Source organism: Corvus kubaryi, unplaced genomic scaffold (assembly GCF_017639235.1).
Source record: "Corvus kubaryi isolate FWS band 111438036 unplaced genomic scaffold, C.kubaryi_AGA036_p1.0 37397, whole genome shotgun sequence".
In the NCBI taxonomy this organism is placed as follows: domain Eukaryota; kingdom Metazoa; phylum Chordata; class Aves; order Passeriformes; family Corvidae; genus Corvus; species Corvus kubaryi.
The window spans coordinates 1,419,726-1,442,549 of NW_024581136.1; the positions used below are offsets into that span (position 1 = coordinate 1,419,726).

Consider the following 22,824-nt stretch of genomic DNA (forward strand, 5'->3'; position numbering starts at 1 on the left):
ATCAGTTACAAGGATGAAATACAAGAGACCATGTTGCTTCATGTACATGAAGCAGTAGAGACTGAGATGAAAAATGTGGCTCCTGTCAACATGCCAAGACATGTGGAGCATATTCTGCCTTTCCACTCCCTCTCCCCTGTCTCCCTAAAATGTTCAATGCAAAGAAAAAAGCATCAAGGTGTTAAGTGACTTGAAATATTTTTGTATTTATATCATCTAGTAAACAAAGTTGCTGAAAAATGTCACTGTTTGATCTTCATATGTGTGGGAGACAGTATCTCAGCTGTCAGGGAATGACTGTACAGCTCCCTGCTGGAAAGAAGAAGTCAAGCATTTCACAAGCAGACTTTTATAGCCTGGTGGGATCTCTGCTAAACACTTGGGATATCCAGACTGTCAATTGCTTCCAGGAAGATATCTGCTGATTCATCCTGGCAGTACCCACTCCCAAGCTGAGCTGTCCCCAGATCCCAATCAGCAGAAAGGCTCTCAACCGCAGCGCTGACACCAGCTCAGTGAATTCTGCCTTCATATCCTTGGGTGAGCTGATGGGCTGGAAGTCATCATCAAATCCCAGTCACCTTTTGAAGTGCAGGAAACAACCCAGTACCCAAAGCCTTCTGGAAGGACTGTTTTGTTACTCAGTGCACTTGTGATGGTTTTGGTGCCATTGATTAAAGCTCTTTATTCCTTTGCTTCCCTTCCCCTTTCCCCATCTGAATTGTCACCACGGGTGACAGCTGCTGGGTGCAGGTATTGTTTCTGTGCACACGCTGGAAGTGGATACTACTGGAGATTTGTGAAGGAAAGAGAAGGGGGAACCATTCTCTGTCACAGCTATCAGGAAACCTAGCTGCAGTTCAGAAAGCCTTCCCACAAGTCAGCCTAAAAGAGTGAGGGGGAGAGAGGGGGTGAGAGAGTTTTGTCTCTTCTTTTTAATGTTGTTCAGGATCACTGACAGCAGTAAGGAATGTATAGGCTTAGAATTCCCCTCTAAACTCCAAAATAAAGTACAAAACACTAGCCCATACATTAGGTGGTGGGTGCCAGCAGACCAGGTTTATCCTTTCAAGCAGCAGTGCCCTTTGCCTTACTGCAGCACACTGTAATTAAGGCCCTGCACAGGGTCAGTCACTAGCATGATAAAGATGAGCTATTTTTGTATGTGAATTCAAATGAACAAATGCAATTTCTAACCATTAACCTCCTGAAGCAGATAACAAGTGGGTTTCGGGATAATTAATGATTTTCATAGTTTCTAGAAAAGCTTTATCAGGATCCTTATATCTCTAAAATGCTGACATTGCATGATCTGGGACCTCAGTTCTAAAAAGGCAACGAGTACAACACCCCCACCTCCTAGAGCCAGCACCCCTGACTTTCTGTGTGTGCTGGGGAGATGCTGAGAAGCCTAGGGAGCCAGTTCCCAAGACCTTTCCCTCATGGATGCACACCTGCTCTTACACAGGCTCCATACTTCAGCAAAGCTGAGTACTTTGGGTGGATCACTCACTGTGAAGGTTCAGAGATCGATTCCAGCAAGAAATGCAGTTTGCATGGCTCACTGGGAAAACTCACTCCTCACCTCTCCTCCAGAGGTACATGAAATCTAGTATGAGGAAGGAGATCTGGAGAGGCAGGGAAGGTGCCGGGCTAGGGATTCACCCTGCTTCTGACACCCAGAAACAAGAGGTGGCCAGCACGGGTATAAAGAGCCTGCTCTGCAGAGTGTGCCCACAGAGCTCCTGCACAGCTCCACAGACAGGGATCCACCTCCTCAGCCATGTGCTGACACACACAGCCCTTCGTGCCACTCCAACAGCCACCAGCTGGTAGACAAGCCAGGGATTAAACTCACCATTTCCAGAAGTTACAAACCCAGCTGCTAAAGCCACAGCTCTGTAGCAGTGGGTCACAACTCCTGCCTCGGCCAGCACACCACTCCTTGTCTGCTAAGGGCGACTCCTGCTGTGTGCTGCATGTGGCAGTGAGATTTCCATCTCCTCTGTTACAGATCTGAATGCTCTAACTGGATATAAGCACATACGGTTTTATTAAATTGATCACTCTGCACTACTGAGGCAGCATTTACAGGGGAACAGCACAATGGCTTTTTCCAGACTATCAAGGTCTTGTGAGACATGGTGTAGAGAGCTGGGAGCTGACACCAAGCTAGAGAAGATTGCACTGAAGATGAAAGATGAGAAAGCTCACTTGCAGAGAACCTGGGTTTTGTTCTCTGTGGGAGGAACACGAACTTTTGCATTCAAGCCAAATTTAATAATGCATTCCAGTGATCTGCATTTTTCCAAGCTCCTGCATTCCCTTCCTGAATACCATATGTTTTCCCATTCTTTTAGAGGTATTTCTGTGGCATCCACTGCCAATGGGTTGAAAATCAAAGTGCTACCAAGTTATCTGGATGAAACATCAAGATCTTGAATGTTTGGGAAACAGCCAAATGTTAGTTTAATTAACTCGAACATATTCAATTTTGACTGACCTTTTCAAACAGAATCAGAGAAGCACTGAGGTTGGAAGCAACCTCTGGAGATCATCTAGTGCAACCATCTGTTCAAAGCAGAGCCCATTAGATGGGCTTGCTCAGAACACCATCCAGTCAGATCTTTTATTATCTCCCACAACAATTTTCAAAACATCTCTCCTGAAGACAGGCACTGCAGTCCTTCAAGAAGTTATTTCAACCCAAATTTTGCAACTTCATTTCCTAGAATGCAAAGATATCTTTTGATAATTTTGTAACAACACATTGTCCAGAATAGGAAGTAGGAAAAACCTTTTTGCTACAATGACTTCACTTTTAATACTGCTCACTTTTCAAATTTCAATGACCAATTAAAAATTTAAAATTTCAATATATAAATTCCCATCTGGACCTTGTGTAAGCATTTTAAAAGAAAATCAGCACCTATCCAGATCAAGCACTAAGAAGAGTTCAATACAACACTTATCACTGTGTATTTCTTCTCTTCAACTCTTTTCCAGATCACATAAGGAGTTTTGGAAACTCTATGGACACTTGCTTGCCTTGTCAGACTCCAGCACATGGAGATCATTTGATGAGACAGGACCCATCACAGTCTCTGGGGTGTTCCTACCACCCAGCAGTTCTGTTTCTGTCTCCAGCTACTTGCAAAGGCTGTTGCAATTGTGTGGTATCGACAGGTTTCAAAATAATGAAACCTCCAGTGAAGTTCACAGCATAGTCTCCTCACAAACACAAACTTTCAGCTCTCTGGTGCTTCCAAACAGGCAGTGACCACACACTGGAAACCATTCCAATACATTTACTGGTTTACACTGAAAGTGCACTGCAATAGATGAGAATGTACTTTAAAAAAACCCCAACAAATAACTGAACAAAGCACAAATCCTGAAACATTATGGGGTTTTTCTTCTAAAAGGTAATAATAGGAGAATCTCTATTTTCCAGAAGAGTTCTCTTTTGATGCTGTGATACTGAGTCCAGGTATAAGTTAAAACACCTGAAAAATTCAATTTTTCTCTCATTTATTCCGAAATATAAATACTTTTATTTTTCTTATTAAATTTTTCATCCAAAAAGGTCAAGGAACTGGATCACGTAATTCAGATCATTTGGTCAGGAACTTCCATTCTAATTATATCACCCAGTACAGAACCAACAAAACACTTGCAAAGGTACAGGCAGTTCTATTTCAATGAGTTACTTACTAATTTACACTGAAAAAACATAAGGTTGTTGTAGCTGAACAGTTAAAAAAACCCTACCTTGCAATCATTTGATGGTTCTTCACTGAATAATGGAAAAGGGTTTAGAGTGCTCAACCACAGACACCAGGAAAAAAAAGGAATTGCACCATTAAAGAAACCCAGGCCAGTTAATTGCAGGTAATCGCTATGAATAATGACAGCAGAGAGTGCTGAATGATGTAGGAGAGAGAATATTCTGTCTCTGAGTTGTAATTGCTTAAAACAAACAGTTTGGTCAATCTGAACTTATTCGTGTCTGTGCTGCTCCTTCCGGAACTGTAAACATTTGGCTAAAGCTGTCAGGGAGCAGCTTCCATGTGTTCTGCATCCTACCAATGGTGGCAGAGGAGCCGTGCAAGGAGAGAGAGAACAGTGAATACATTGCTCTCCTCTCCTCAGCCCTGCCTGTTCATCCCCCCACCCAGGAACATTCTGTACACACGTGCACACAAACATGGCTTTGCCTGGTGCTCCACAGCCTAATCACTGATTCTTCAGGAAGACATTAATTATGTAAATAGCTCCTAAAAAAGGAGAAATGTTCCTTTGCCAGACCAATTCATCTTCGACTGCAGCCACCCTCAGTGTCCTGTGAGTCACTCCACAGCTGGAGCTACCTGTGCAAAATGCCTGGAAGTCAACTGGAACAAGTTATGGCTGATGCACAGCAGAATGAATGAGAGCTAAGAGACAGGGAAAGGGACCACCAAACTAAATGCATTTGGGTTTCATCTACTTCATATTAGCCTTTTTGGAAGAATGTTTATTAGGACACATAATCTTTGTCTGTACTTGTCATATATCATTCCCAGTAGCTCCCTTTCTGAGATTACGTTCTTAGCTGAGGCCCTCAAGACACCATGCAGTTTGATCTCTACACTTTCAAATACTCATCACCCAAATATCCAAAAGATTCATTACCTACTTGGGCCACCCTTTCTTCAAATGGCAAGTTGAGTGTATGAGGAATAACACTTCATGTGAGCTGGAAGCATTTATTTATACCACATTACATGAAGCTGATCTGTGCAGAATGCCACAAGAGAGCAAGTCGAGGGAAGCAAACAATGAATGAAACACGTATATCCCTCTGGTGATGTCTCCAGGCAGCAGATGAAACAGCAGCTCTTAGTCCTAACGCCCTTACTAAGAGCTGTGAGCCTTAGAACCAGCAAACGAGTCAGCGTAGAACTATGCTGAAAATGGGGTGTTTTCTACTTCTCAGCATCCTCTTCTCATGTACACAGCCCTGCTCCTCTGAGAACAGCCTGGTTATTTTCACTACAAGCTCCATTACATCCCTTAAATGAGAAGACCGACCCACTCCTGCACAGCCCTGGTTGCGGGAAACAAGTACTACAAGAGTCTCAGACCATCAGTCCCTCTGGCTGACTGCAGGGAGGAGGAAGAATGTCAGCAAATGTCAATCCTGGCCTTGGCTTGTCTGGGTCTGAGGCAGCAGGCCACCAGGTATAAAATCCTGAGAGCTCCAGTGGACTCACATCTCCCTGCACAATGCTCTTGTGGAACATACTTCTAAGGGAACACAGACACTTACAGCATGGAACAGCTGCACCACTTAGAAAGTGTACCCCTCCATTTCATGCTTGTTGTACTTTCCTAGGACATGCACTAGCTGTATGCACTTTTGTAAGCCACTAAACTCCCTGAAAGCAGTGGATAAGGACTGTGAAGAGGATTATACTGAATCGTTTGTCTCTGCTGATCAGTACAAGAGAAGGGCAGGGAGATTTTGACAAGTTTTATAAAATTATGCTCACAAAAGCAGGGCTAAGTACTGCTCTACAAACAACAGGAGACAATAGTCACGACATTCTCCTCAGAGAAACTGAATAGACATTCAACCAGAACAGACTCATTACTACTGCTGGAACCATTTTAATCCCACCTGCCCCCTCCAGGATGGACTCCTTGCTGCTCTAAAACAGGCAGAAGGATATTTTTTTTAGGAAGCTCTAACTGCTACCCGAGGAATGAGATTCCAATTTTGCCCCAGGGAGAGCCAGGTGCTTTGCTTTGGTGCTTGTCTCACAAAAGTTGTCCCCTGCAATAGAGCACATTTGTATTGGATTAATGTAATCAAAGGCACCCTGCTGTCTGGTCACCGACCTGTCTGTAAACAACAGATGACGTGATGCCTTGAGCTGCTATTGTATATAATTACCTATTGAGTTGTGACCATTGTAAACTAAACAAATCCATAACTTCACCTGCTGCTGTTGGCCTGTTTTCCAGCAAGGAACAAAGCCTATAAGTGCCTCAACTTTGAGCACCATTTTGTCCTTCACTGCTTCTCACATCTCCTCCAAATGAGTTTGTGTGCTCTCCCTCACACCCAGAACAATTTTCCTAGCTGCACTGGCAAGGTCTAACCTTTCTCTGTTCTTGCTTTAAATCCCTTTTATATCCTTCTCCTTTCATCCAACCTTTTGATGTTATGGCTTCCTCTCCTCTGCCTGCATAAAGGTGAAAGTTGCCTGTTACCTGAATGTATCTCACCTGCCCTAGATTGTGCTCACTGTGATAGAGGCCACAGGGACAGATTCCCACCTGATGTGAATCATGCAGGTCTGCTGGGGAGATACACAAACATGGATCACAGAAAACACGGTGAATAAGAACACTGTTCTCTGGTTTCCAATACAAGAGTAAGATCAGGTGGAACCTGCTACCTGTCAGCTCAAAACCAACAGGAAGCTGCTTCCACGTGCTGTATTGTCCAGCTGCAGGGCTCCTCATCCCAGGACAGTAAAAACTGAGCTACTGGACACCTTACTGAAAGAACAAAACCCCCTGGGAGCCATGAAATACAAAGAACTCTCCCCAGGTGTCTTCCTAAGTTGGAAACTGGAAAAGTATTCTGGGAATACCTCGGCATACCCACTGTACTCTTCCCTGAGCAAACCCTGCAAGCTGCTGTTGGGGACAGCACACTGGGGTAGGTGGAGCTGGCATCTGGCCCAGTGCAGATTTTTATCACAGCAGTTCACACCAGGGAAGACACAGCACTGTGTGCGTGTCAGTGCGGGTCTGGACAGGCACGGGAGGAGCCTGATACTCCTGCAGGTGTAACAGCAGGAGAAGCGACCTCCAGAGAGTGTTTGGTGCTCACTAGCAAATGGCTCTGATAGCCAGTCAACTGCTGCAAGTCAGTAGCTAATAAACACTTACCTCTGTTGTTCATCAGTAACTCAGAAGTTACTGGGACATGACATTCATGGAGACTTTCAAAGAAAAGGTTCCATTACAATACCTGGCAATGAAACAGAAGCCAACTGACACTGCCAATGACAAGCTGCTTATTTGTTTTGGTTTTCTTTCGATTATCAAACTGAAAGTCTATTTGGCCAAATTAGACAAAACCTGCTTTCCCTTTTTCCTCTAATTTTTGTCAGAAGTCTGATGTAAAGCCTCTACAGAAGAAGTATAACCAAGTTATATTAATATCACCCTTTCTACTTCATTTACAAATGAAAACCTATATACGCCAAGACTGAAACACACACAGGTTATGTTAAACATTATCTGATTACTGCTTAGTGTCAGAACAGCTCAGATTGTATAAAACTGCAGCAGCAAGCTCATATTAATCATTGAAGAACAGCTCACAAACAAATAAAAATATTTGATGTAATCATCTGTTTCAATATAAACACAGCTAGGCAACAGGAGCCTTCAATGCACTGACTTTAAGTGATAGACTTCAGTGTTTGCATAAGGAATCTTCTTTTAGAAAGTTGTTTTTTTGACTTCCAAAGAGTTCCTTGCTTTGGAAATATTTTTGACGACATGAACAAAAGCTTCTTGTCTGAGATATTATATAAGAAATAGCACTGAAGACAAAAGCTAACATTTCAGAATATGTGATTGTAGACTCTATTTTGAAAATGCCTCCTGAAGAACAGTTAGTTATTGGAAATATTTTAAAAGTAATTTAATCACAGATTTCCAGGACAGTTTGCACTCCTCATGTTCTCTGAATCAACCAAGCTCCAGTTCTTACAAGATCACCCAGTACCAGCACCGATGACTGTTTTCAACATCTTCTTAGGCTCTCCCTTAAGGGTCACGGGGAATGAGCAATGAATTGAGGCAATAGTAAAATGATGCATTTAGCTGCCTGAATCCTTTTGTGAATTAAAAGGGGTCTGATCAATTCCTATTTACCTCAGCACACTTCTGGTTTCAGAATGGGCTTTGGGGGTTTCATCATTGCCTAGCAGAGAAGGTTAATGCTTCCCTTAATGCTACATGCAAAAACTTGGATAGGTTTTAGGAGAGATGGGAACAGGAAGGAACAGATTACTATCAAGCACTGCTGACAGGAAGCCATTGGTACTGGAGAAGGTGAGGCTGGACTGATCAGACGGCAATCATCTGAGAGAGAACATTTCATCAAACAGCGAAAACAAGCAGGACCCATTTGCTGTGGAGCAGCAGCGCTGAGTGACTCATGCTATTGAACAATCCTGACTCGAACCTGTTGAAGATCTTGGCCCAGCCTTCCCTTTTCAGTATTAATCCGACTAGATACGTGTCAATAACCCCCTGGGCTGCTGCCTGGCAGCTGGATAACCAGCAGAGCAAGCCCATCTGGGCGCTCAGGTGCCCGGCAGCAGCAGCCCGGTCAGACCGGGCGGTGCTGCCGCAGGCTCCGAGCGCGGCACCTGCCGAGCCCCACGCCCTGCGAGCCGCCCCTCGGAGCCGCCCCGCGTCCATCCCCGCACCCCCGGGCGGCACAAGTTAAACCCCTGGGCTGCGGGAGCAACAGGGTGCCCGCGGTCCCCTGCGAGCCCGCAGCACTCCCGGGCCGGTACTCACATGGCGAGGGGCCGAGCGGGGTGCGCTGCCTCCCTCTCCAGCAAAGATGGCTTTCGGCTCCGCGCCTGCTGCCACCAGTCTCCTACTGTTGTAGGCACTGTTGTTGGGAGAGGAGGGGTAGGCACCGGCTACTGAGCATGCCTGCGCCTCACATCAGAGTAGGAAGCAGAGGCGAGGCACGGAGGTACCCCCTCCACACCCTCATGCCAGGCGGGAGCGAGTCCTGGAGTGACAGACGGGAAGGCAGCCTCCGGGTCCTGCCCGCATCCCGCCCCGCACCGAGCAGGGAAAGCCTGGGTGTGGTCACCGGAGCGGGCTCATTGCGGCTAGCAGGCTGGGAGGGGATTTAGGTGAAAACCATTGTCTGTTTCTCTAACCACCTTCTTTCTCCCTCTCCTCTCTAGAAAGAAAAAAATTTTAGAAGGGAGAGAATGGCGAAAGGTGCCGCTGTTCAGCCCCTGCTGTCATGGGTGAGTGCTTGTGAATGAAAACCTATAGCACAGAGCAAATCCAGAGACAGATAAGCTACTAGATCAACCACTGATTCTGGAAAGGTTGTGTCTCTCAGATGAAGTACAGCTCTTGCTTCTGGCTTAGATATCACCTCACACTCAACCTAAATCCAGGTATCCAACCTCACCCTTCATGAACATTAGCACTTCCCTTTCATGCCCCATCCCCCAGTACAGAACAAAACTTATTCTGAAGCAACACATGTTCCCTTGCATTCAAACCAAGGCCTTCACATACTCTAAACAGAGGTGAAGGAATAAGAAAGTCTGCATGGTTTTCCAAGAAGTGGCATTTAACATTGCTGTCCCAAATGATACCTTTTTCACTTGTAAGAAGATACTTCACCTGTCGCTGCCTTCACTAATTTTCCATGGATGTCAGTGGCAGCTAGCACTAGCCATTCAAACCAAGTATTTGGGTGAGGCAAGTAGCTTTTCTGAGTATCTAGACCTCAAATCTTGGGGTGCCTGTTGGAAATAAAGTGCAACAGTGTCAACAGACCAAATCTGTGTTTTCTGACGTGGAAATCTAAGAAAAGGTGAATTGTTCCTCAAAGCAACAGGCACCACAGTTACTGGGGGAGAGCAATGCATCAATCCTAATTTCTAAACTTGTTATCAGCCAGTTGAGTATTTTCATGGAGAATGTAGCCAGGGAATGTGACAACACCCAGAGCCCAGACATTAGGACACTCAGTTACTGCCCAAATACAGGCTCAGGTGTTATCACAGCCTGATTCAGATATAAGCCAGGGCCTGTCAGCTCTGAAGGGATCCAGCTCCTTGGGGAACTATGGAACTCCTCAGAGTGACTTAGTCACAAGAACCTCTCTCCCTTCTCCCTCTGCTGCCTGAGAGCTTGCTCACTGCATTAAAGACTCCTCATACCTCCTGCCACTGGAGGGTGATTCTGTCTCTTCTGCTGAAGCTAATTACCTGCATGAATGAATAAATGTCACTTTGGGCAGCACTTTAAGCCTGAGTTTTTTTGCTCACATATCACACTCATAAGACCCTTGCTCTGAGAAACTTTTCCTGATGGAAGCAGAAAACACTTCAAACTGTATTTTCTCTATGAAAAGATGGAGTTTCAAACAATTGGTATGCCCTCATGATAATTAGGAGATTCCCAACTACCTTTAAGCTTTATCCATCCACAGATTACTTAGCTCAGCACTTCTAATCTGGAATTCCTCCATAGCTCTTCCCTCCTGAGGGGAGTTTACTTTTCAGATGTCCTAGACAAAGATACATTTATATGATACCCTTACAGCACACAGCCACATCAGCACCCACACACAGGCTTGCACCAAACACAGGTATCACCTGCTACCATTATCACCTTAATCTTCAAACTCAAGCCTCATCTGAATACTGAGAAAGTGAGAAGTCATGCCTGGCTTGTGAGGCCAGGAGCTTCTAGGAGAGAGAGACCTTCTGCTAGATCTTTCTGCCCTTTCTGTGGTCTCACTTCAAGTCATTACTACAACTACATGGAGGGTGGAACAAGTACTGACTCTAGACCAAAGCTCACAAGACTCAAAAAAACCCCCCACAAGCCTGGAAGACTCCAAGCCCAGCATATTAAAATGTTTTATTATACAAACTATCCAGACCAAATGATACAGTGTTTGTGCTGACTCCATGGCAGCTTTATCCTGAGTGAAGGGGAACAGAAAATGCCCACACAAGCATAAAGGTGAAATGGCAGTCAGAAAAATTAGAGATCAGAAATTAGCAGAAGCGCTCCACTGCAGGGAAAATACCTCAGACCTTGTGAGCGTAGTGCAGAATGAGCTGAAGCTACATCAGTGCCCCACATCATATAGCCATGGCTTCTTCCGGTGTGGTACCAGAGAGTTCTCAAAACCAAATTAAACATCACTGCAATATAGCTGCTAAAAAAATAATTTCCTACCAGCTAATGAGAGCATCACCATTCCAATCCAAGAAGGCTCATGATCCTGAAGAAAATCCACAGCTCACCTGGGGGACATTTTCCTTTAGCCCTACATTCCCTGGAGCTTGCAGACTATCATTAAAGGCTACCAGAGCCTTTGGTGTTGGAAGAGATGCAGAGACACCCTGTGGTGGCAAAAATAATACAACCAGAATTAGTTCAAACAGCTTAATTTCATTTAAGTCACAGAACTGAATCAGAAAATCTGCATCCCAGGGACACAGAAAAATTGTCCCCCAGTTGCTATTCAGGTACTTTCCTCTCTCCAGCTCTCCTTTCCTGTCTGGCATCTTTTGCTCTGTGTGTTTGCACAAAGATTTTACCTCTTACTCTGTTTGGTATAATAGTAACAGCTGAATCAGGGCTGGTGCAATTGGAGGAATGCCATAGAAATGCTCCATTTTTGGAAAATAGCTTCCTGCACCTTTAGCCTGCCCATCTTGGGTATGGAAAACAATCAGTCTGCTTTGTAAAATGGTGGTGGTGGTTTTTTACCCCATCCATAATTTGTATTTCGTACTGAAGCAAAATTTTGTATATGAAGGCAGTTTCAGAGCCACCAATACACTGCTTAGGATGTTCAAGAATGAAAGCCATCAACAACCATCATCAGTGGAAATCAATTCTGGCATCTGGAGTCTTGCAGGTACTAGACCTTGCTTATAATTAACTAGGGACAACCTGTAGATAGAACACCGAGGCCCCTGAAAATGTTATGTACTGCTGTTACATGATCTTCATCTGAAGGAAATGTATTTTCTCACAGATCTGCAAGTAGGATCCCCATTTGAAGAGTCATCATGTAATCTATAGATTTATAAACTGCCCATATAATAGAGTAAATCTCAGGGCTAGCCACAATAACACTGGTATTGGTTATTTTGGCTCACAAAACAAAACACAGTGCTAAATAAGAAAGGTGAGAACAGTTAATTGGTTTACAGAAAGCAGTTGTAATTAAGTTTCACAAGATTTAAGCAGAAAAGAAAAGCAAGCTAAATAAATCAATTATTCAAATGCTGTGTTTTCAAATCTTCTGATCTGGCAATGCATTTAAACAAAGTATAGGAAGAATTCCCCCCTAAATCATCAGAACTTATGACACTGGAAATTCAGCATAGCCAGACAAATTCATCTTTAAAAGAGAAGTTAAATACTATACATGTCCAAAGTACAAGTTTTCAAAAATTATGGTCTAAAAGGATTAAGAAAAGATCTATTCTAAGTATCTTCAATCCTTTGTCACCAAGTCTTACATGTTTATTTTCAATGCTTCATTTTCTTCTCTTGACTTTTTAGACAAGTGGAATTGGTAAGAACCTACCTTTGCAGCTCCCTTCTCAGAAGTAAGGCAGATGCCTGCCTGCCCAGCTGCTGATTTTATTAGCCACAGGTGGTCTGTTCTGCAGAGCTTCACCTCAGAACCACTGCATGCCTAAAATGGGTCTTGAATTTGCAGATTCTTTTGCCACAAATTAAAACATCAAGTCTGTAACTGTGGGGTGTGTAATTTTCTTTCACTCACAACTTCTCTTCATTCCTTCATAACGTATTAGCTGCTTTAGTGATAGTTTACTTTTACAGGTCAGTGAACTGTTTGTAATTCCTTTTATAAATTGTCTTTTCTGCCATTTCAGTGAGAGATACAGGTCCAACATAGCTGGGTTCTGTTAAAACCCTAGGTGTCTCATTTCCAAGCCTGAGTAGCAAGGTGTGACACTCTGTGCTCCTTCAAGGTATTTACATTCCTCATTAATGGTATTAATGTATAATTTTGGTAAACATTTATAACACAATGAAAAACTTTGCAGGTGTGATCCTGCAAAGCATTTGCATAGTGAGGCCCAGTCCCTCCTGCCTGTGTGTATCCCTATGGTAAGAACTGGGTGTAGGGAACTCTACTTAAAAGGCTGTGAGGGGCTGAGGAGAGAGGAGGTACAAGGAGGGAAGAGAAGAGTAAAAGCAGAAGAGTTAAAAATGGTTGCCAGTTCTGTTTTTAAGCCTACAAACTTCCTGTGATTTGTTTTAGAAGATTTGTGGAAAATATTTGTAATGGGCAGGAACAAGACAACAGGGGAGGGGGTGAACATGACCCTCCAAGTCAAGCAACCAAAAGTTAATGCAATTACCAAATATCAAATGTAGAGCAGAGGGACTAATTTGATCAGAGAGGCCAAGGGGATAATTCTTGGAGACAAAGCATTGCAACGCGGAAATGCAGGCTAATCAACTGCTTTATCAAAAGAAAAAGGAAACAATTTCCAAGCCTTAACTAAAATCTGCAGTTGGTTCTTCATCTTTTTGGGGGTCTGGTTTTTGCCTAGCAGAGTTTGTTCCATCTCACATTTATTTCACTGCTTCTGTTCCCAGCACAAAGCTGTTTCCCTGGCTCCTGGCTCTTTGCTTGTATCAAACAAGCCGCCTCTACTCTTGGTTTAAGGAACCACTTAATCATGAAAGAGAGCATGCAAAGGGAAATATTCATTATATTTAATGTCCAAGCCTCCTTTCCATAATTACATGGAAAAGAGCAAGAATATCCAGAGTCACTTTGTGCCTGCAGGATTTTTCAGAGCAGGTATTTGCTTCATCTGATGGAAAGCGGCTGCTCACTGATCTCCACTGAACTCCTGCATGACCAGGACCCTCACACGTTTGTAGAGTAGCAGATCCAGACTTCACCAGGTACAACACAGCAAAGCAGAGGCTTTCAAACAGCTACTCAGACTTCTGTTTTCAGCTAAGCAGGTGCTGTTGTTATGACAGATAAAATGAGCTGGCACAAAGGGAAGAAGGAACTCACAGAAGAAAGCACAGGAGATGGGAAGCACGGCCGAAAAAAGCGAGACCGGCTGTTTAAGAAGAGATTTTCTCGACTGAGCCTCTTCTCTGGGTCTCCTAAGACTAAATTGTAAGTACATCCAAGGTTATATTTTGCATGCATTTTCAAATGTAGAAATTTTGTGCGTATTTCCAGAGCAGCTTTGGAAGAGCCACAGACACCTTGTTACCCTGCTGTATTAACTGTTTCACAAACAAGGAAACAGCCTCTAACAACTTGAGCTAAAAACTAGTCAGTCACTGGCAGCACTAGAGACGAAATTAACTTCTCTAAGTCTTGTGTGTCTGTGTGTTTGTCTTATATCCATTTCCCTATGCTTCCAGCAAGAGATTAGCAGGAGTAGCATCTCTGTTTTTCCAGGTACACACCAGCACTGCCAAGGGGACAACCCAGGACAGTTTCCAGCAATAACTTTGCTGCAGTTTTGGTTGCACCAAAGCTGTAACTCCAGGGTGCAGTGGAAAATGTCAGTGTATGGGCAGCAGCAAAAATCACTGTTCAACAAAGTTAATGATACTACATTTCTGAGAATTCATAATTAATGCTTGTGTTCCTGCAATAGTGCCTTTATACTTACTCTTTTCAGTTAGAAGGAGAAAAAGGGAAACAAAACAAAAAGACAAGCAAATAATAACTATTTTTTTTTTTTAACCAAAGTAAGCAGAGGCAAAAGTGATTTTGAGCTTACTGCTTTGTGAATGTATAAGTTTTGAGTTATTGTAATCATTCTTATGGGATTTAAAATTCTCCTCTTGGGTCTTTCTCCTTGGTATTATTCTTCCTAAACATGAAGTAAATGGAGTGTATGCAACATGCTAAAATCAGGAGGGGTTTCCAAAAAGTGTCTTTTCTCATCCAAGAGCTGTTTTCCCTACAGATCTCCTAAAAGGAGTCTGTCTTTGGTAATTATCATGAAATTACCGTCTTAGCAGAAAGTGCACGCAAGTCTCCACAATTACTCAGCTAACTGCATTAGGCTTGATATCCACAGCAGCTGGTTACAGGCTCCACAGGAGATTAAAATACACTAACAAGAAATGAACCTGAGAGCCAGATTTTTGATCTAATTGCAGCATAACTAATACCAAGGGCTTGGTTTGGGGATTTTTCTTGCTGTACTGCTGAGGAACTGGACTAGAAACATAGTCAAACATCCAAGAAGTAAATTACTGCTGTGAATGTTCTCTGTTGTTCATAATTTCACTGAAGAATGCATTCAGGAGGCAAATAAATACAACGGAAGCAGTAAAATCATGTTTTCTGAACACTGATCCTTATTTGTATGTGATAAATATGAATTTTCCTCAGTTTGAGCTAAAAGAAAAAAAAAAAATTGAACAGTAATCTAGTAACCTCCCAAGGTACTCCCACATTAACGGGGAGAGAGTCAGCCTTCAGACTTTACTGGACGTATTTCTACAGACACACTGCATGGCAGTGGTTTTTAAATACATTCAAGCCAGCAGGGCTTGCAGAACTTTCACAGTGGTGTAGCCAAATCAGATCATCTCTACAATTCAGCACTGATTCGTGAGCTCTTGTAAGGGATTATGTAGGTAAAATAGAAGGGTATTTAATTTGATCAGGAGAGCTTTCCTTGCAGCTCTTCCATCTCTGTTCAAGGCCAGTGTAACACAGGGCTTATCTACTGGCCAGCATTAGTGTGCACTGCTAGTGCACACAAGTGGGAAAAGAACCTTTATGATGGTATAGGGAAGCACTAGGTCAGATACACAGAGCTGCATGGAATTTGTCTTCATGCAAACACGTGAGGCTCATGCCACAATCACGCACAGAAGAGTTGCATATTAAAGCTCCTACCCCGTTAGCTGACATCACTCTTTTACGGTTTTGTTTAAATGATGAAAATCCTTTAATAATTTTGTGTTCTAAAACTAATGGCTTGTCACTGCCACCACAGTACCAGAGCCAGACTCTCCTTTTTGCTCTCCATTCCTGTTTTTTTCAGGTGATCACACACGGGCACCCACTCCTAGTGTGTCACAGGTACAGCCTGTGGAAGAGTTCATAAATCACACACTAATTGCTTCTGCTGCCCTCATCCATCTAGGAAGTGCACGGGCTGAACTTGTCACCTCTCTTTGTGACTGTTCCAGCCCTCAGGGAAGAAGCCAGCTTTCTGAAGACAAGCGGAGGAGTTTACACAGGAAAGGTTCCAAGAGGCTGAAGCCAGCGCGGGAGGAAATGTGTTCCCTGAGGCAGCCGCACTCCGGGAAGATGTGTCCGAAATGCGAGATCCTCCTGTGCCGGAAATGCGGCACCCTGCACTCGCAGAGCGGCTTCATCGCCCACAGCCTGCTCGACCACTACGACACGGGAGGGGTCGCAGCCCTGCTCTGGTGACGGCTTTGGTGTGGGGGCCCTGCCAGTGCCTGACCACATCCCAAATGCCAGAGCTGGGATCCATCAGCGTGACTGGATCCTGGGCCTGCGCAAGCTCTGCGCAGCCTCAGCCGCTCTGTAGTTCAGTCTGTATGTAGCAGATGCACTCATTTAACCAGCATAAACCTGGCAAACAAAGATCTGTAACCTAAACATTTCTCAGCTGTTAAGGACAGGGAATTGTTTCAGAAATATTCTCCAGAGCTTTCCTTTTCCTCTCAAGGAAACAAAGATTATCCCATTTAGCTGCAAAAGCAAGCGTGACTCTTACATGCAGAGCCACTGGGTCTGCTTGCAATGCTTTTGTTTGCTTCAGTGTTGTTTGTGGTCTGGAATATTAAACGTTTTATTTTTAAATTAACTAGCTCAGAGATATGACTTTATGGGGGAGAGGGGCTTCTAAAAGCTGTCCTGGCCATAAGGATTGCAGATCACATCCAAATTCCCTCCTGGAATTTCCAAACTTTCACAGGATTTCAACATCTCACTTGTGATCCTGCACCTTGCCTTAAAAGGAGCAACAAAAATCACAATTCACAAAGTATTTAAGCCTTCTTTGTGTTCTTAAACCCAAACCTGTATTTTTAAGCAGTTCTTAAAACAGTGTAGTACAGCTCCAGATAAGGCCAAGGCTCTATGGTAGGGGTGGGTGGCATTAAGGTCCAGGCATATATAAGACACTTTACCACTGTGGAATTCCCAAGTACAGGTGAAGGGTGGAAGTAGCCTTTGGAACAGATTATCCCAAGTCTAGCAGCGTGCATCTTCTCCTCCCATGCCAACAGGCACAAATCTATACGCAGGATTAATTCCTTGCTCTTTTGTAGGGAACAGGCTAAACAGACTTAGTCTCCCACAGCCATTAATATTAAGGGTTCTTTTATTTAGCCAAGCAGAAGAACACAGGCTGGGACATTTGGACCTTTGTTTCATCTCTCCTTTTCCTAAATTCGAAAATAACAAGTCCTTAGGGAAAAGGGCTCTCTGTCCTTCCCACTCCTCTTTTGGAACTGTTCCATTTTTGTTCGAATTAGTGTTTGGTAAGGTGACTGGAATCCAGATTTTTTTTTTTCTATCCCTAGGGAATACTTTGACTGAGCTATGACATCTATTCTCATGCTTTTTTTCCGCACCCCCCCCCGGAAAAGAGTTCCAACAGGAAGAATTCAGAGCCACATGTACAACATTCCAGAGTATCCTGAACAGCAGTGCTCAGCTCCCTTTGTGGAATGTCAAACACTCCATGCTCCTCATGCAAGAGGTACAGAGACTATTTCAGAAACTAGACTGAGCTGCTGACAGCTCCCAGGGCAAAACCCATTAGGAATCTTATGTAGGAGGAAGCTTTAGGCAGGATTAACAAACTGGAATGAACTGCTACCAGGTTCCTCCCTTCTGCCCAGACTTCACTGGTTCTGCACACTGCTAGCAAGTACCCAGACTTCCTGCCCAAATTGAGACTTCTAAAGCCAAAAATTAGATCTTACGAACATCCTTGTGCTACAAGGGCCTTAATCCCTCCAAAACCACATTTCCATGGTGCTTGATTGCCACTTCCATTCATTTTAAAAAGCCAATTAGTGCCTGGCAAGCCAGAATTAACCTTTCACATTTCTCTGGGACTGCTGTTCCTAAACTGGGACCCTTCACAGCTTTCCCAAGAGTAAGCCACTCTTTAAGAAATACATATTCAACCCCATTCCTCTTCATCAAGCAATCCAGAGGACACTTCTCCAAATAATCACCTGAGGAAGAGCAAGGTGACAGACTGAAAGGATGAAGGACTAGCTCATCACAACAGCATTATTTTAAATCCTACAGTCCCATACAGTGAAATCAGTTCCAATAGGTCACATGACTGAGCCTTTATCTAAGTGTTCCAGAGGGGACAGAACAAGGAAAGTTCTATCAGCATCTGCTTGGTAGGGTTTCCTTTGTGGCTTGCTAAAGGACACAACAAGCTCCTCATGTGGGCTATTAGGCTGGAAAGGCACCCAAGTACCAGCAGTGTGCAAACCCAGCTCATTGAAGAGACGCTCACTCTTGTCCTCGATGAATGCTGTTGTGCTGTGCTGTTTGAAGGACAGCTGCTAACACGGGCAGGGCGAATCAATGCCCTGCTCAGCACTGGCGCCAACACCTCCCCTCTTCTCTATCAGGCATGAAGTTGTATTTGGGGAGAATAACTACAACATTTTTGTTATGCACGTAGGTAGCATGAACAGTTTTGTACTTTTTGTCTCAGCAGCTGTTAAATTACTGCACCTTTCCTGCACTGGCTACCAAAATGTGCTGCAGTGATCTGCTTGGTACGGCGTTTGTTCCTACCATACCCAGGTTAATGTATGTGGCATTGAGGTCAGGCGATAGCACCACTACCTTGAGCTTAACCTGGCTTTTATCTCATCAGCCACTCCACAATGAGGCCCTTTTGTCTCTAAAAACCCCAGAGCTCCATGCAAACAGCGAGGCCCAACAGCAACAGGAAACTGTCCTCTCATACAGCAGCACCTATTGACACTCGTCCACCAGAACAGCTCACTCCCTCAGCTCTTGGCAGTGTCATGCCAGACAAGTCATTTTTAAAATTATGTTAGCAGAGGATTTCAGTCTTAGATTTTAAAGCTGGCTCAGACATATAATTACATTAATACACTATATTGTGAAAGAATAATAATAGAAATACTGATTACACATTTAAAAGATTTAGGCTTGAAACCATCCTACAGAATAAAGCTATGATATAGCCTGACATACCAATTATTAAGAGCCTCTACTATTTAATTATCTGATTCCAATAGCTTTGGGAGATTAAAGAGGAATATTGGACTCTATTATATTAAATACAGGAATGGGCTCTGTCCAAGGCATTTGCTAGAATGTGAGTGACTTGACAATCAACAACACCCCACTGCCAAAACCACCAATACAAGCATGAGAGGGAAAGGAAGCAACTCCACAGCTGAAGGGCAAATCCATGGGAGCACTTTCCCTGGAAATCCAAGACAGGACAAGCAGGAGTGTAAAAGCAGCAACTGTCACCATTTGTCACAAATGATTCAAGGTACAGAAAGCAAACCCATCAAGTAATCATGCGATCAATAATAAACCAGAACAAATAAAGATCATTTACACACTGCATATACCCAATTTCAGCTGTGGTTTTTAAAGCAGCCTAGGCAGCTTTCCCTTCTGCCAGATACAATGAAGGCCTTGAGAAAGAAAAGTCATTTTTCCAGTGGACAAAGAAAGGTAATTAACATGAAACCATGTGAACTGAAGGTTCAACACAATCTTTAAAGTCTCTTATTATAATCTGACCATTTGATGACTTCTGAATTCAGAAAATCGTCTAAAATAATGTTCCAAATCAGCTCAAATTAACCTGCCAATTTATTACTATAGCTGGATATTGGGAGGAAAGTACAGAAATAATCAATGGACTGATGTGCCAAATTCCAGTCTTCTCCTGGATGACAAACTGTCTCTCCTTTTACTTTTCACAAAGCAGTTTATTTATTTATTTATGTGTTTTCTGAATCAAAGTCTGTATGCCACAGGCTGTAGCAAGTATGATGAAAACCAGGGAAAGTGGTGATCTATTTACTAATATAATTCAGCAAACCAGGACTGTGCTCAAAACTTAACATGAAGGTATCACAATATCAGCTTTGGTGATGTGGTAAATGCTGCTTCCAGTCAGGTTCAGCCCTGAGAGGTCAGCCTGGAAAGCATCCCTGGGATCTCTTCTCAGCTATTTGAAGACCAAGATCAATTCACATGAGGAAAATGCATCATCTTTGCTGCCAAACTCCGAAAATAGACCATCTAACACTCTTTCTTTCCCCATTCTTGTTAATTAATTGCCAAGAGTAAACATAAAGAAAGACAACCAAACACAACACAGCCATTGAAGGGCTATTAACCAACACAAATACTGAGCAGAAGTAGCTTTTCCTAATAATCTCTAAGTATTCCTCCAAGAAGGGAGGCAATGGGATTTTCTCACCATCTCAAGTGCTTTTATAACCTGCATTAAAGTCGCACGCAAAAAACCATCAAACACCACAAAACCTCTTTACTCTGTGCAGTAACCCTGGTGGTACTGAAGGCAGGGAAGGTGTTCCTGCATCTGGAGGTCACAGCTCTCACCTGCAGTTCTGCAGAGGGGAGCCTGAGGCACAGACTTGAACCACCTGTTCCAAGTCTCACAGGAAGCCTGGGGTGGAACACGGAACCAAGCTGCCATTTAGCTAAGGAAATAAAGATACCATCATGCTCCCTCCTATCAGATTCCACACACACCAGCCTCAGGCAGCCAAGGTGCACTTGCCAACTTCATCTCAAAGCTCTGGGAAAGCTGATGTCTCCCTCAACAAGACCAGAGATGTCCAAGTGCTCTGTCTCACAGAAAAATAAAATGTGTCCAGGAACAGTTCCTTATGCAGATTCACATGCTGTGAATTACCTGAGGATGAAATTACTTTTTTCAGAGCTATCACCTTCAACATAGTTTCTTTTTAACTTTCCTGCCATCTGCTATAGAAATAATAATAATAAAAAAAAAAGACATGGCACACTTCAAATGCTACTATATTGTATATAGAAAAACCAACCCTAAACCCACCAAAACCAACCCACATACCACTTGTTACTTTTAGAATATTCTAGAAGCACAAGTCTTTTCAGACAGATAAGCCCAAAGGGTGAGGACAAGAGAATCAATGCCCTCCACAGAATGCCACCCAGACTCCAGGTAAGTTCTAAATCTCTAAAAGAAACCAACAAAAATAAAACTCTCTCAACAAAGTAAAACCAACTTTAATTAAATTCCTACATAATCCAACATTTCTATGCAGAACAACTGTTTAGTCAAAAAGTAAATATATATGTTTAATTCTCTTTCAAATGTCCACAAGAATCAAGAGCTACCAGTGTTCCTTGGAGAACAAGGAACTACTACTACAAGCAGTAGTCAAAACCTCTCTTGCTGATGTTCAGGAACAGTTTGTTACATCTTTTAACCAGCAGTTCCCTATTGCACGTAACAAATTTGCTCTCCATTTAAGCACCTAAAAGCCTGATACCTCACTAAATAAATTAAAACAAATCCAGTTTCTTCAGCAACCATCTTCAACATATATATCTTGGTAAAGCAACATTACTGCAAGCTTTTAATAAATACAGAGAGAAGATCAATGACTTCGCATTGGTGTTCTGTGGAATGATCTTTTCCCATCAACACCTGCTTCTCCAAACAGTTGGGGTTTTTGGTATGTATGCTCTAAAAATCACTTTGTGTAGTATATTTAATAAAAACATCCCTTACATAAGTCAGTACATTTTGCAGGGAAGGACTCATCTGAGATATGAATTTCAGTGTAAGGCTGGCAAGAGCTTCTTGCTGAAACCAAACCAAATTGTGCCTCTCTGGGAGCTGAAGGCAAAGCCCCAGAGGCGGAGTGGAGACTGTAACCAACGAGGGATTCTCAGGCATGTTTGGAATTGACCTAACCTTCCTCATTCTGAAGGGCTTGTTCTGTGTGTTAAGTCAGAGGAACAAAATGGTGCAACCCTGAACATCTGGATGCTGCATCACTCTCAGAGGTCTCCCCAACCCTCCAAACACCCACCCTTTCCTTCGGCAGCAGCACGAGACATGAAGCAGCTCCCTGCAGTACAGTGATACCATGGTTGCTATTTACAGTAGAATTAATGCATCTGTGCCAGTAGGGCGGAGGTCATATGAAAAATATACACAATGCGCTCATTTTTAGCCAGATTAGGATATAAAAAAAAAATTTACTCTTCAAGTCCTAACTTTAAACAAAGAACAATTCTGTCAGAGGTCTTCAAACCTCCTGAGGATATGTTAGAGCACATTACCCTAACGTATAAAAACAAATATTTACACCTCCATAAAGTACCAAAGAATTTTTAAAAATGCCTAGTAGCTCTCAGCGTGCAAAGTCAGCAGGAACTGATTATCCAGGATGTTCACAAATTGTAGAGACAGTCTTGGAATCAAGCATTCAGAAGCAGAGTGCAAAAGACTCAGGAATTATTTCAGTCCGTTTGTTTTCATTGTTGTTTCCTTTCTTGTTTTGAATCAGTTCATAGAATCACAGAATGTGCTGAGTTGGAAGGGACCCATCAGGATCAGAGTCCATCTCCTGACCCTGTGTGGGGCCAAGAGAACCACCATGTGCCTGAGAGTGCTGTCCCAACGCTTCCTGAAGTTTTGTTGGTCCATATGACAGAAACCCTTCACAAACACTTATCAAGGTAACCTTCAGCTTAGTGCAAATGCCACAATCTTCTAGGACCTGTAATCTTTTCTAACAGTGTGAGCCATCCAGTTCACTTTAGTAGTCCAACTTTCCCGCAGAGCTTCATCAAACTTTTGCTTAAACTGTTTTAGTGCTTCTTCCTCACTCTTCCCTAAGGCAAGGGAGTCCTAAGACAACAGGAAAACAAGTACTGTTAGGAATTTTAAAAAACACAGTTAAAGC

At 43.2% G+C, this 22,824-nt stretch overlaps 3 protein-coding genes across 14 annotated transcripts in view; 1 reads left to right on the plus strand and 2 right to left on the minus strand.

Moving 5' to 3' along the window:
• The window catches only part of LOC121671295 (vesicle-associated membrane protein 2-like), a 51,788-nt gene extending 42,901 nt beyond the window's left edge, over positions 1 to 8,887 (minus strand). Inside the window, exon 1 of one of the 2 annotated variants that reach the window (XM_042042713.1) lies at positions 8,596 to 8,887. In XM_042042713.1, coding sequence (XP_041898647.1) covers positions 8,596 to 8,597 — 2 coding nt within the window. In that variant the 5' untranslated portion in view covers positions 8,598 to 8,887. The remainder of the gene's footprint in view (positions 1 to 8,595) is intronic. The other variant, XM_042042714.1, reaches the window with a different exon arrangement.
• A 93-nt stretch (positions 8,888 to 8,980) lies between these two features.
• CUNH17orf50 (chromosome unknown C17orf50 homolog) lies at positions 8,981 to 16,672 on the plus strand. Its single transcript, XM_042042712.1, has 3 exons — positions 8,981 to 9,065; positions 13,834 to 13,978; positions 16,027 to 16,672. Exons 1-3 carry the CDS (start codon positions 9,062 to 9,064, stop codon positions 16,271 to 16,273), a joined length of 396 nt encoding a protein of 131 aa, XP_041898646.1. The 5' UTR covers positions 8,981 to 9,061; the 3' UTR covers positions 16,274 to 16,672.
• Positions 16,673 to 21,113: 4,441 nt separating this feature from the next.
• The window catches only part of PIK3CB (phosphatidylinositol-4,5-bisphosphate 3-kinase catalytic subunit beta), a 99,441-nt gene continuing 97,730 nt past the window's right edge, over positions 21,114 to 22,824 (minus strand). For all 11 annotated transcript variants that reach the window (XM_042042709.1, XM_042042703.1, XM_042042701.1 and 8 more), the window contains one exon: positions 21,114 to 22,769. In XM_042042709.1, the coding sequence (XP_041898643.1) occupies positions 22,632 to 22,769 (138 nt within the window). In that variant the 3' untranslated portion in view covers positions 21,114 to 22,631. The remainder of the gene's footprint in view (positions 22,770 to 22,824) is intronic.